At 45.9% G+C, this 14,888-nt stretch overlaps 1 protein-coding gene across 4 annotated transcripts in view; it reads right to left on the reverse strand.

Annotated features, from left to right (window-relative positions):
* Positions 1–14,888, reverse strand: part of ankrd6b (ankyrin repeat domain 6b) — a 334,311-nt gene that overhangs the window by 46,203 nt on the left and 273,220 nt on the right. For all 4 annotated transcript variants that reach the window (XM_072499767.1, XM_072499764.1, XM_072499765.1 and 1 more), the window contains 2 exons: positions 3,201–3,335; positions 530–718 (listed from right to left, as the gene is read on the reverse strand). In XM_072499767.1, coding sequence (XP_072355868.1) covers positions 530–718; positions 3,201–3,335 — 324 coding nt within the window. The remainder of the gene's footprint in view (positions 1–529; positions 719–3,200; positions 3,336–14,888) is intronic.

The following is a 14,888-nucleotide window of genomic DNA, read 5'->3' on the forward strand; positions in this document are numbered from 1 at the left end:
CTGCATCTTAACATGTTGATAAACTTTACTGCCCAATGCCAATGAATAAAAGCTTGCCGACGGCTAGCTGTTTATTCAGAATTTCGGTACAAGAGACACAAGTACTTCCTCCCATTAAATTTAGGAGGAGAAAAACAGGTGCAATTTGTGCCCAAATATGCAATGAACACTGATGACAAAATGGTTTCTTACAATTATATGCCAAGGATCTGCAAAACTGTGGACACCAATCAATTAAACTGAATGAGAAGGTCATCATAAATCAAAACTATAGATAAAAACTATAATTGATAACAGGGAATGATTTCAAGAATACAGTCCAATCTTCGAGTTTGGAATGATTTCAAGAACACAGTCAAATCTTTGAGTTGGGATGATTGAGCTGAACTAGTCAGGTTATGAATTGGTGATAATCTTTTGTTCTACGAGTTACATTAGTGTGCAGTAGTCAGTATTCCTTGGAATATATTCCAAATTGTTTGGGTGAATAAACGGAAAACAGTCAAGCAGTGTGGCCTTGTGCATTTACCTGCATGATTTTGCCATCCTTGTTTCTGTATAACGTGTAGAGCTGGTAGGCTCGGAAATTATGAGGGAGAAGAGTTTGCTGTGGACTTGGTGAACAGCAGCAATGTTTGCTTCTCCTTTTCCTGATGTGTGCATTGTCTTGTTGAGGTTGCTGGTCTGTCAATGGAGGAGGGTCAGAAAGAGCAGAACTCTGTGGAAAAGTAATACGTTTAGCAACTTTGTATAAAATAAGTTAATGTTCTGTTATGGGCCAGGGTTTAGAGAACACCAAAGTATATCATATTCACCTGACCCACAACTTTTAATAGATTTTGGATATGGCGAGCACAAGGGCCCACTTTACAGGTGTGATTCAACAGAGAGTTAAAAGTATTTTTAAACAAAAACAATGTCTATTCTATGAATCCAGTTAACATTTTATAAACACACAATAAACATCTTATCAATTACCAACCCTGATAACACCCTAAAAAGATAGGTAACCCTTAGTAACTTCCCTAACAATATCCATAAGCCAAAACACTTTTTAAACAAAGACAGTAGGTTTGCACTCCTTACGGAAACAGGTATTACTTGGAAATCATCAAGTGATCTGGAGACATTCTTTATCATGCTGAGAGAGAGAGAGAGAGAGAGAGAGACCATCTGCTTGGTTTGAATGCAGCTCTCCAACTGTAAGCGAAACTAAAACAGAGAGCCAAAAGGACTGGTTTAGCACAGGGCTAAATCGCTGGCTTTGAAGGCAGGCCAGCAGCACGGTTCAATTCCCGTACCAGCCTCCCCGAACAGGCGCCGGAATGTGGCGACTAAGGGCTTTTCACAGTAACTTCATTTGAAGCCTACTTGTGACAAAAAGTGAATTTCATTTCATTTCATTTTTGTTTCATTTCAAAAAGAGCTTCCAGCTCAAAACGAAAGTAAAAAACAGAATCACATTCCGGCTCCACCCACACAATGACATCACTGCAGCCATTTGATAAAACACACTTTTCTTAAAGGGACTCTCACATGACAGTTCAAACCAAAATCAAGGAATAACACATTATTTAAGTGATAAAGCTCTTTGCTCAGTGTTTTAAACTAGTACAGCTCACTTGTTCTCAAAAATCTGCAACACTCTGATGTTCCACTATATGTAAACTTGGAAAGGACAAAAATGTACAAACTAGGAAAAGACAAGCACATTGTCAGGAATCACTTCTTCACAGTCATTAATACCTATAATATGCTTCTGCAAAGGCTAGTGAATCGGAAATAAATAACTCCGCAGCCATTCAAGAGGCAAGGGGATACAGTGGTGGGGAAATATTGTTTTTTATTAAAACTTTGCTCCTGGGTGATGAAGAACAATGGGAAAGCAATATTTACTGCCCATCCCTTATTGTCCTGAAGCATCAGCAATAAGCCAGATTGTATGCCAGTCCAGACCACACCAGGCAAGTTGTATGAGGCTCATACATAAGTGAAGGACATAAGTGAACAAGCTATAGTCCGGTGTTCGTCCCACAAATGATCAGATTTACTAGATTCAATTTCACACCATGCATTGGTGGGATTTGAACGCAACCTCTGGGTTGCTATTCTACTACCATAATCACAAGTCTCCTATACCTGTCATGGAAGGGTGAGCCAGATAAATTGAGTTGCCTCCCACATTTTTAACTTATTATTGCAAATAAAAAGATAGCTTGCATATAACTTCGGCTTTTTATAATTTAAAATTAGTTAAAGCTCTTCACAGCTCATTAAACACTTTTGAAGTGCAGTCCCTCTTAAATGGAGAGAAACGCAGAAGCCAATTGTGCACTGTAAGATCCCATTAATAGCAATAAGGGCAGAATTCTCCGGCCTCCCTCCATTGTCAATGGGATTTCCCATTGAAGTCATCCCAAGCTGCCGGGAAACCCACTGCCAGTGAATGGCCGGAGAACATCCGGCCAAGATTACTTATCAGATATTCTGTATTAGTGATACTGGCTGAAACATAGGTTTTAGCCAGGATACTGAATTACTCTGTTCTTCTTCAAATACTGTACAGGATCCTTCGCAGTAATCACTTCATCAAAATATGCCATGTGTAAATTAGACTGCCATTGGAAATTGTAATAATATCAAATGTTTAAAGTATTGCTTGCTAGGAAGGGATGGAAATTGTTTTTAGAGTGCTGGCTGATATTATCCAGAAGCCACTTTGAGTGTTTGATTTTGATTGACACAGACTCACTGATGTGTGTGTTGGAAATGTGACCTTGAAAGTAACTTTTTCCGGAGAAGTAATGACTCTCAACATAAATTCATGGGGCAATTACCAGCCCCATTATTAATTTGGATTTTTTTCTTCATTTTTTAAATAGATTTAGAGTATCTAATTATTTTTCCCCCAATTAAACGTGGCCAATCCGCCTAACCTGCACATCTTTGGGTTGTGGAGGTGAAACCCACGCAGACACGAGGAGAATGTGCAAACTGCGCACGGATAGTAACCCGGAGCCGGGATCGAACCCAGGTCCTCAGCAGAGTAGGCAGCAGTGCTAACCACTGAGCCACCATGCCACCCTATTAATATTGTATTTATAGGTAATTCAGTTACTTTTACAATAACTTCCTGGACTCTATTTGCTTAATTTATCTTAGTTTGTTCTTAATGATACATATAAAGAAACTAAAATTACCTTTTCCTTCTGTTTCTTCTTTCTTTCCCACTTTTTCTTCTGTTCTGGTGTAGCTACCCTGATTAAATCATCTCCATTTTTTTTCTTCTGATGTCCTTGTTCACTGCTGTGGGCATCATCTACTGAGACACTTCCCTGCGACAGACCAGAAAAGAGTAAGTGACCAGGTCATTACCATCTCCATATTTTAGAAAGTCATGAAAGATTTAATTGACTGTAGATAGATAGAGGAAATTCAATAGGTACTTTTTCTTTGGGGAGAGGAGGAGGAAGAAATGTGTCTCTAAAGACCATGGGGAGTGGGGGGGGGGGGGGGGGGGGGGGGGGGAGGAGAGATTTTCCAGCCGTTCACACCAACGGGATCTTCCAGACCCGCTGACGGTGATTCCTTGCCTTGGGGTTTGGGGTGGAATCAATGGGAAATCTCATTGACAGCAGCGTAAGGATCCCTCTGCAAGCCTATAGTGGGCCACCTCTCCCTCCCACCCCCATATCATAGAACGATAAATAAAGATTATTGATGACTCTTTCAGTAACTTTACATAGGACCTTAATGGAATAAAACATCCCAAAGCGGTTCATAGAATTGAAACTAGATTTGCAGCAGCACTGAGAGAAAGGTTGATGACATGAAGCATGGTCAGACCAGTCAGTTTTTAGAAGACGTTTGACCCCACCATCCTCGCACTGGTTCACTAATGTCTTTCGGTAGGAAATCTGCCGTCCTTAACCTGGTCCGGCCTACATGCGACTCCAGACCCACAGAAATGTGGTTGACTTTAAATGCCCCATGAAATGGCCTAGCTAGCTACTCAGTTCAAGGGAAATTGGGGATGGGTAATAAATGCTCTCCTAGCCAGTGATGCTTACATCCCATATAGGAATTATTTTTTAAAACATCGATGCAAACTATCATCCTATCTCCAACATTCCTTTCCTCCTTAAAGTCCTTGAATATGTTGTCGCCTCCCAAATCCATTCCCATCTTTCCTGGGATTCCAGATCAGGATTTGGCTCCAGCCACAGGACCAAAAACAACTCTTATACAAATGACAAATAACATCCTATGTGAGCATGACAAAGATAAACTTTCCTTTGTCATGCTTCTTGACCTCTCTGCAACCTTTGACACAGTTGACCACACCATCCTCCTCCAATGCCTCTCCACTGTCGTCCACTTGGGTGGGACTGCTCTCACACACAGTCCATTCTTATTTATCCAATCGTCAACAGAGTATCATTTGAATGGCCTTTCCGCCTGCTCCCTGACCATTACATCTTGCGTCCTCCAAGGTTCGATCCTTGTCCATCTCCTAGTTCTCATCTAAATGCTGCTCCTTAGTAATATTGTCCAAAAGCACAACATTAGTTTTCACATGTGCACTGATGACATCCTGATGACCTCACCACTATCTCTCTTGACTCCTTTCCTTCATATTTGCTAAATTATAAGCCATTCAGTACTGGATGCGCAGGAATCTCCTCCTATTAAAATTTAGGATGACTGAAGAAATTGTTATTGGTCCGTGTCCTGCCCCAGACTCAGTTCCCTAGCTTTTCACTTCTCCCTCTCCCTGGCAACAGTTCAGAGATTAAACTAGTCTGTCTGCAACCTTGATATCACATTTGACCCGGAGGTGAGTTTTTAATCTCATATTTGCACCATCATTAACACCTTGTATCTTCACCGTTGCAACATCTTCCACCTTCGCCCTGTCTCAGCTGGTCTGGAAATATGTGGTCCTCACAAGGCAAGAATGTGAGATTTGAAGCTAAACTCAGAATTAGAAAGAATTCAACCTTTACGAGCAGCTGACAAGAGATGGAATCAGGGACTTTGGGTCATATTTTCCGGCAGAAGTTGAACAACATGGGCGGGATTCTCCCAACCCCGGGCCGGGTCGGAGAATCCTCGCAACCGGGACACGCCGCCCCAATGCTGGCAAGCGGAGGGGGTGGGGGTGGCCTCCGGTGGGGCCTGGCTCACAATCGGGGCCCACCGATCGGTGGGACGGCCTCTCGCTCCCTGGGCCTATTTTCTTCCGCGTCGGCCCCTGAACTCCCGCGCCATGCTGTGTCGGGGCCAACACGTTGTGGGAGGCCACTGCGCATGCGCGGATCCCGCGGCGCACAGTTCGCGCTGGGATGGGAGGCTGAACCGCTCCAGCGCCGTGCTGGCCCCCTGTCGGGGCCAGAATCGGTACTCCCAGCGGCCCGTTCATGTCATCGTGAAACGTGATGACGTGGACACTCTGCCGCCGAATGGGAGAATCCCACCCCTTGGCTTTGGTGTTGCTGAGATAACACTTGGGAATATTCCTGTTCATCTGTAGCTTGTGTGATGGGCGAGGTGTTTTCAGAACCCCAAAATGTATCATGGAGTTCAACCAACCTCCCTCTTTAATGTATTTGTTGCTTTTCCTAGCACACGGCTTCTTCCCGAGGTGTGGGATTATAATTATGGACACGTGGGTTTTTAAACACAAAACACTGTTTATTCCATGAACTCAACTTAACATCGTAAATAAACATTGGATCTCTTAACACCCCTTACTTCAAAGATAACTCAGAAAATATTGCAATAGTAAATAATTCCTCAAAATGTTCCTTTAAACTTCCAAGAGACTTAACACCTTTAAACAGAATCGCATCAGGTTAAAGGCTTTACTATTATGAGTTTAAATCACCCAAATGATCCAGAGATAGTCTTTCATGGCAGAGATCCAGCTCACTGCAAACACAGACACTCCCAAGCTCTTTTCAAACTGCAAAACTAAACTGCAAAATGGCTGGCCTGACCTCAGCTACACCCACTCTCTGACATCACTGTTTTCTTAAAGGTACCTTGCTTAAACATCCATGTCTTAAAGGTACTCTCACATGACACCTCCCCCCCCAAGAAAAAAACCCCATCAACTTCAAGATGGTTTCATTTTTCACTTTTGCACCATCCACTAAGAAATGTACACAGTAAATATACCTTTTCGTTTTTTTTAAAAAACAACACATGGAAACAGGTATTATAATATAGTAAATTTTTCTTTGTTCTTCTTCCTCCAACCAAAATCCTTCTCGATTGACAGTCTCTTTGAACAAAGTCTTTGCACGATCCATCCATTCCTCTACTCCTCGGCATTTCTCTTGAGAATCAGATAATTTAGTTCAATCTGACCACAGAGCCCCTTGCAATTCTCCAATACAGGTACATTGGTTACTACAGCTTTCAGGCAATCAAATGCCTGTCTGAAAGTCCGCTGTCCCTTGAAATTTTTTAGGTTTCTTTAGCAAGTCCATCAGTGGAGTAATCACGCCACAAAACTTTTTGCACAAACGTTCAATCAAATCCACTCATGCTAAGAAATCGCATTATTTCCCTTTGTCTTGAGGGTATTGGAAACTCCGCAAGGAAAGTGATTCGGGCTTCTCAAAATTCACTTTTGGCTAGGTTCATCACCAAACCCGCCTCCTGAAGTCGATCGAAGAACTCCATACGATGTTTTAAATGTTCTTTCCATGTCTGGAAGTTGGAAATAAAAGCAGATTGTCCCACTTTCTCAATGCAATCCTTCAAATGTGGGATAGGATAAGAGTCCGTTCTTGTAACTGCATTCACCTTTCGATAGTCCACACACAACCGTTGGGTACCGTCTGGTTTAGGTACCATTACTATGGGTGAGCTCCATTGGCTGCAACCCACTTCAATTATGCCATTCTTCAGCATACTCTCAAACTCTCTGTTAACCTGTGCCAATTTTAAAGGATTAAGTCTATATGGATGTTGTTTGATAGGAACAGCATTACCCACATCTACATCATGTATAGTCATTTTAGTACTTCCCAATTTATCTCTACAAACTTGCCCATGTGATATCAATAACTCTTTCAGGTCAGTTCGTTTTTGCTCTGGAAGGTAACTTAACAATTCATCCCAATTTTTAAGAACATCCTCATTTTCCAATTTAATTTGAGGTATGTCAAATTCACAGTCATCTGGATTTGGTTCGTCACTTTGAGTTAGAATCATTAAAACCTCCTTTTTCTCTCCTTCCCTTTCAAAGTATTTTTTAAGCATATTCACATGACACACTCGGTGAGTCTTCCTTCTATCTGGTGTTTTTATCACATAATTCACCTCACTTAATTTGCTTTCAATCTGATACAGTCCACAAAACCTAGCTTTTAAAGGCTCACCTACCACTGGTAACAACACTAAAACTTTATCTCCACTGGCAAAACTACGAACTTTGGATTTCTTGTCCGCTACCCGTTTCATCACATTTTGTGCAACTTTCAAATGTTGTCTAGCCAATTCACCTGCTCTATTTAATCGGTCCCTAAAATTTGACATGTAATCCAATAGTGTAATTTCCGATTTCTCACCCACCAATTTTTCCTTAATCAATTTAAGTGGTCCTCTTACCTCATGACCAAAAATTAGTTCAAAAGGACTAAATTTGGTAGACTCATTAGGTGCATCCCTAATTGCAAACAATACGAATGGAATTCCTTTATCCCAATCCTCTGGATAATCTTGACAATACGCCGTCAACATTGTCTTTAATGTCTGATGCCACTTTTCTAACGCTCCCTGCGATTCAGGATGGTACGCAGTTGATTTAAATTGTTTTATTCCTAAGCTATCCATAACTTCTTTGAATAAATTTGAAGTAAAATTTGTTCCTTGATCCCACTGAATTTCTGTGGGTAGTCTATATCTAGTAAAGAATTTAAGTAATTCCTCCACAATCCTTTTAGCTGTAATATTACGTATTGGAATGGCCTCTGGAAACCTAGTAGACACATGCATTACAGTCAAAAGATATTGATTCCCACTGTTTGTTTTAGGAAGCGGTCCTACACAATCGATTAAGACCCTTGTAAAAGGTTCCTCAAATGCTGGAATGGTATTAAGGGCGCTGGTTTTATCACTGCTTGAGGTTTCCCTATCACTTGACATGTGTGACAAAATTTAACTACATCTTTATGTAGTCCAGGCCAATAAAAATGTTTCTGGATTTTAGCTTGAGTTTTCCTTATTCCCAAATGACCTCCCACTGGTACCTCATGTGCAACTCGCAACACCGCCTTTTTATACCCTACCGGCAATACTACTTGATGAACTTCTGCCCACTTTTCATCCGCCTGCATATGTACAGGTCTCCATTTTCTCATCAAGACATAATTGTTATGATAATAACACTCTGGTATACTCTCAGATTCCTCTTCCGTATATTTTTTTTTTTTTTTTTTATAAATGTTTTATTGAAATTCTTTTCCCAAACAACAATTTTTCCCCTCTTACAAAGCAAACGCAACAATAACAATACAGAAATTTTAAACAATACACAAGTAACAAAACCCCTTTATCTTTGACCTAAACTAAACCCTCCCCCCTTCCCCCCCCCCTCCCCCTGGGTTGCTGCTGCTGGTCATCTGTCTTCCCTCTAACGTTCCCCTAGGTAGTCGAGAAATGGCTGCCACCGCCTGGTGAACCCTTGAGCCGATCCTCTCAGGGCAAACTTTATCTGCTCCAGTTTAATGAACCCCGCCATATCATTTACCCAGGCCTCCAGTCCGGGGGGTTTCGCCTCCTTCCACGAGTAGGATCCTGCGCCGGGCTACTAGGGACGCAAAGGCCACAACGTCGGCCTCTTTCGCCTCCTGCACTCCCGGCTCTTCCGCAACTCCAAATAGAGCTAACCCCCAGCCTGGTTTGACCCGGGCCTTCACCACCCGCGAAATCACTCCCGTCACTCCCTTCCAATACCCTTCCAGTGCCGGGCATGCCCAAAACATATGTGCGTGGTTTGCCGGGCTCCCGCCACACCTCCCACATTTGTCCTCCACTCCAAAGAACCTGCTCAATCTTGCTCCCGTTATGTGTGCTCTATGTAGCACCTTAAATTGAATCAGGCTAAGCCTGGCGCATGAGGAAGAGGAATTTACCCTGCTTAGGGCATCAGCCCACATACCCTCCTCTATCTCCTCCCCTAGTTCTTCTTCCCACTTTCCTTTTAGTTCGCCCACCGACTCCTCCCCCTCTTCCCTCATCTCTCGGTAAATCTCTGACACTTTGCCCTCTCCGACCCACACCCCTGAAAGCACCCTGTCCTGTATCCCCTGTGTCGGGAGCAACGGAAATTCCCTCACCTGTTGTCTAGTAAATGCCCTCACCTGCATATATCTCAAGAAATTTCCCCGGGGCAACTTATACTTTTCCTCCAATGCTCCCAAGCTCGCAAAAGTCCCATCTATAAATAAATCTCCCACCCTCCTAATTCCCAACTGGAACCAGCTCTGAAATCCTCCATCCATTCTTCCTGGGGCGAACCTATGGTTGTTCCTGATTGGGGACCCCACCAGGGCACCCCGCACCCCTCTCTGTCGCCTCCACTGTCCCCAGATATTCAATGTTGCCGCCACCACCGGGTTCGTGGTAAACTTTTTAGGTGAGATCGGTAGCGGCGCCGTCACCAGCGCCTCTAAACTCGTCCCTTTACAGGACTTTCTCTCCAGTCTTTCCCACGCCGCTCCCTCACCCTCCATCATCCATTTACGTATCATTGCCACATTGGCGGCCCAATAGTAATCGCCCAAGTTCGGTAGTGCCAATCCTCCTCTGTCCCTACTACGCTGAAGGAACCCCCTCCTTACTCTCGGAACTTTCCCTGCCCATACGAAGCTCGTGATGATCCTGTCTATTTTATTAAAAAAGGTCTTAGTGATTAGTATAGGGAGACATTGAAATACAAATAAGAACCTCGGGAGGACCATCATCTTAATTGCTTGCACCCTGCCCGCCAGCGATAGAGGCTGCATGTCCCACCTCTTGAAGTCCTCCTCCATTTGTTCTACCAACCGTGTCAGATTAAGTCTGTGCAAGGTTCCCCAGCTCCTAGCGATCTGAATCCCCAGGTATCGGAAGTTTCTTTCCACTTTCCTTAGAGGCAAGCCTTCTATCTCTCTACTCTGGTCCCCTGGATGTATCACAAATAATTCACTCTTCCCCATGTTTAGCCTATACCCCGAGAAATCCCCGAACCCCCTCAAAATTCGCATAACCTCTATCATTCCCCCCGCTGGGTCCGACACGTATAACAATAGGTCATCCGCATATAACGAGACTCGGTGTTCTTCTCCCCCTCTAATCACCCCTCTCCATTTCCTGGAGTCTCTCAACGCCATGGCCAGAGGTTCAATTGCCAACGCGAACAACAATGGAGACAGCGGGCATCCCTGTCTTGTTCCCCTATATAGTCGGAAATACTCCGATCTATGTCGACCTGTAACTACGCTTGCCGTTGGAGCCCCATAAAGAAGTCTAACCCAGCTAATAAACCCGTTCCCAAACCCAAACCTCCTTAACACTTCCCATAAATACTCCCACTCCACCGTATCAAATGCCTTCTCTGCGTCCATTGCCGCCACTATCTCTGCCTCCCCCTCCACTGGGGGCATCATTATCACCCCTAATAGTCGTCGCACGTTAACATTCAGTTGTCTCCCTTTTACGAACCCTGTCTGGTCTTCGTGCACCACCCCCGGGACACAGTCCTCTATCCTCGATGCCAGTACCTTTGCCAACAATTTGGCATCCACGTTCAACAATGAAATGGGTCTATAGGACCCGCACTGCAACGGATCTTTATCCCTCTTCAAAATTAACGATATCGTCGCCTCCGACATCGTCGGGGGTAGAGTCCCCCCTTTCCTGGCCTCATTGAACGTCCTCACCATCAACGGGGCCAACAAGTCCACATATTTTCTGTAATACTCCACCGGGAACCCGTCTGGTCCTGGGGCCTTCCCTGCTTGCATGCTTCCCAGTCCCTTAATAACCTTGTCCACCCCAATCGGTGCCCCCAGGCCTACCACCCCCCGCTCCTCCACTTTTGGGAACCTCAATTGGTCCAGGAACTGCCGCATCCCCTCCTCTCCCTCTGGGGGTTGAGACCTATACAGTTCCTCATAGAAGGTCTTGAACACCTCATTTATCTTTCCTGCCCTTCGCACCGTGTCTCCCCTTTCGTCTCTAATTCCTCCTATCTCCCTCGCTGCTGCCCTCTTTCGCAATTGATGAGCCAACAGGCGACTCGCCTTTTCCCCATATTCATACCTCCTCCCCTGTGCCTTCCTCCACAGTACCTCCGCCTTTCTGGTGGTCAGAAGGTCAAATTCCGTCTGGAGTCGTCTCCTCTCCCTGTACAATTCCTCCTCCGGGGTCTCTGCAAATTCCCTATCCACCCTTAAAATCTCCCCCAGTAATCTTTCCCTTTCCTTGGCCTCTGTTTTCCTTTTGTGGGCCCCAATGGAGATCAGCTCTCCTCTGACCACCGCTTTTAGTGCTTCCCATACCACTCCCACAGGGACCTCACCGTCGTCATTGACCTCCAGATATCTCTCAATACACCCCCGCACTCTTGCACACACTCCCTCATCCGCCATCAGTCCCACATCTAATCGCCAGAGTGTTCTCTGCTCCCTTTCCTCTCCTAATTCCAGGTCCACCCAATGTGGGGCATGATCCGAAACCGCTATGGCTGAGTACTCAGCTTCTTCCACCCTAGAGATCAACGACCTTCCCAAAACAAAAAAATCTATCCGGGAGTACACTTTATGGACATGGGAGAAGAAGGAAAACTCCCTAGCCCTAGGTCTAAGAAATCGCCATGGATCCACTCCCCCCATTTGGTCCATAAACCCCTTAAGTACCTTGGCCGCTGCCGGCCTTCTTCCGGTCCTTGAGCTGGATCTATCTAGCCCCGGGTCCAGCACCGTATTAAAGTCCCCTCCTAAAATCAAGTTTCCTACCTCCAGGTCCGGTATACGCCCCAGCATCCGTCTCATAAATCCCGCATTGTCCCAGTTTGGGGCATACACGTTAACCAACACGACCTCCATTCCCTCCAGCCTGCCACTCACCATTACATATCTACCTCCGCTATCTGCTACGATGTTCTTTGCTTCAAATGCGACCTGTTTCCCCACCAAAATGGCCACCCCTCTATTCTTTGCGTCCAGTCCTGAGTGGAACACCTGTCCCACCCATCCTTTCCTTAGCCTAACTTGGTCCGCCACCTTTAGGTGCGTCTCTTGGAGCATAACCACGTCTGCCCTTAGTCCTTTCAAATGCGCGAGCACTCTGGCCCTTTTTATCGGTCCGTTCAGGCCTCTCACGTTCCACGTGATCAGCCTCACTAGGGGGCTACCTGCCCCCCTCCCGTGTCGACTAGCCATTACCTTCTCTAGGCCAGTCCCATATCCCGCCTCCGCGCTCCCGCTCGCTCCCCCAGCGTCGCACACCATCCCCGCCCACCCACTCTTTAGCCATTTCCTTTTGGATTTCCGCAGCAGCAACCCAGTTGTTCCCCCCCCCTCCCCCCTCCCCGCTAGATCTCTTTCTAGCATGATTGCTCCCATATTACTTCCGTAAGTCAGCTGACTTCAACTGACCCCGGCTACTCCTGCTCACTCCTCGACCCCCCCCATGTGGGGAACTCCCATCCGCCTTGCGCCTGTCTTCCCGCCTTATTCTTTCTGGTGCGGGAACATCCCTTTACCTGACCCGCCTCTTATGGCGCAGCTCCCTTTCCCCTCCCCCTCCCCTTCCCCATTCTCCAACTATGTCCCGTCTTTCCCCCCTCACCGGCGCCCACATTTCGCCAATGTCTCCCCCCTTCCCTGTTTACTTCTCAATTAACTTCCACCGTAACATTAACAATAACATTTCCTGCAGCATCAGTCCCTCAGTTCCGATCCAATTTCTCTTCTTTGATGAAGGTCCATGCTTCCTCCGCCGTCTCGAAATAATGGTGTCTCTCCTGATACGTGACCCATAGTCTTGCCGGCTGCAGCATCCCGAACTTCACCTTCCTTTTATGCAACACCTCTTTGGCTCGGTTGAAGCTCGCCCTCCTTCTCGCCACCTCCGCACTCCAATCCTGGTATACCCGTACCACTGCATTCTCCCATCTGCTACTCCGCACCTTTTTAGCCCATCTCAGGACCTCTTCTCTATCCTTAAGGCGGTAAAATCGCACGATTATCGCCCTGGGTGGTTCTCCCGCTTTTGGTCTTCTCGCCGGAATCCAATTTGCCCACTCCACCTCCAAGGGGCCCGTAGGGGCCTCAGCACCCATCAGTGAGCTCAACATCGTACTTGCGTACGCTCCACAGTCCACTCCTTCCACACCCTCAGGGAGACCCAGTATCCGAAGGTTCTTCCTTCGCGCTCCATTTTCTAGGGCTTCGATCCTTTCAGTACACTTTTTATGAAGTGCCTCGTGCGTCTGTGTCTTAACCGCCAGGCCCAGGATCTCGTCCTCAATATCTGTCACCTTCTGCTCCACCACACGGAGCTCTGTCTCCTGGGTCTTTAATGTCTCCTTGAGCCCCTCAATTGCCTGTAGCAACGGGGTCAGCACCTCCCTCTTCAGCAGCTCCATGCACCATCTCACAATTTCATGCTCAGGCCCCCATGTCGCCTGCGCTTTCTCCGCCGCCATCTTGTACTTCTCTCTTTCTGACCCTTTGGTCGACGATTCCTCACGCTGCAGCCGCCGCCGCCGGTTTTTTCCTCCTTCGTTTGGGGGGGACTCCCTTCTCACACGCCCCACACCGGGTTGCGTCGTCGAAAAATTCCCCGTTGGGGCTCTTAAAAGAGCCCGAAGGTCCGTCGGAACTGGAGCCGCCGAAGCGTGCGGCTAGCTAGGCATCACCGCAACCGGAAGTCCCTTCAGTGGCCTTGATGAGGTCTTTTCACAGTTGTTCCCTCTGCTGCTAGAATTCACTTTTGATACAGGCCCTCAGGTCAGCTTGCAGCTTTAAGCTTGCCCTTCCCCCGCCTGCATGCTGGAAGAGGCCCTGTTTATCCTGCAGTTGCAGCCAAATCTTTTACTGTTTCTGCTTGTGTCTGGCAACCAAGAGACATACCCTTCCTGGGGGACACAGTCGGGGGAATATTGCAGCCTTCTTCCCACACCAGGAAATGTCAAACAAATGCCGTGGGGGCCCTGTAAAAGAGCCCAAAAGTCCGTTCCAAGCAGGAGCTGCCGAATATGCGACCTAGCTCTGCATAGCCGCACCCGGAAGTCCCGTATATTTTTTCTGATATATCCGTTTTATTTCTATATATTTCTGTTGTAACTCCGCCAATTTTCCTGAACTAAAAATATCCACCTCATCCTTCACCTGTTCTTGTTCTTTTTCAACCATCTGATCAAAAATCGTTTCTGATAATTGCACTTCAACTTCATCTTCACTCTTTGATTTCTCCTCGTCTTAACCTGTGACTTTGCGACCTTGTTACTGCACAATCCTGAAAAATCCCAGGATATTCGTCCTTCAACATTTCAGTTGACTGATTTTCCAATGGCTTATCAACCACAGTAGGCATCACTCCCACCTGCGATCCAGCTATATCATTACCCAAGATTAACTGTATTCCTGGACAAGATAGTTTCTCTATTACTCCTACGACCACTTCACCACTCTTCACTGGACTTTCCAAACTTACCTTATATAATGGAACGCTACTCCTCTCACCCTGAATTCCACATATCACCACTTTTTCTGGCAACATTCTTCCCAAACTACATAATTCCTCATCTCTTACCATTAAAGATTGACTAGCCCCTGTATCTCTTAAAATTGTGACTTCTTTACCTGCTCCTCCTGATACACACGAGT

Source organism: Scyliorhinus torazame, chromosome 4 (assembly GCF_047496885.1).
Source record: "Scyliorhinus torazame isolate Kashiwa2021f chromosome 4, sScyTor2.1, whole genome shotgun sequence".
NCBI classification, from domain to species: Eukaryota; Metazoa; Chordata; class Chondrichthyes; order Carcharhiniformes; family Scyliorhinidae; genus Scyliorhinus; species Scyliorhinus torazame.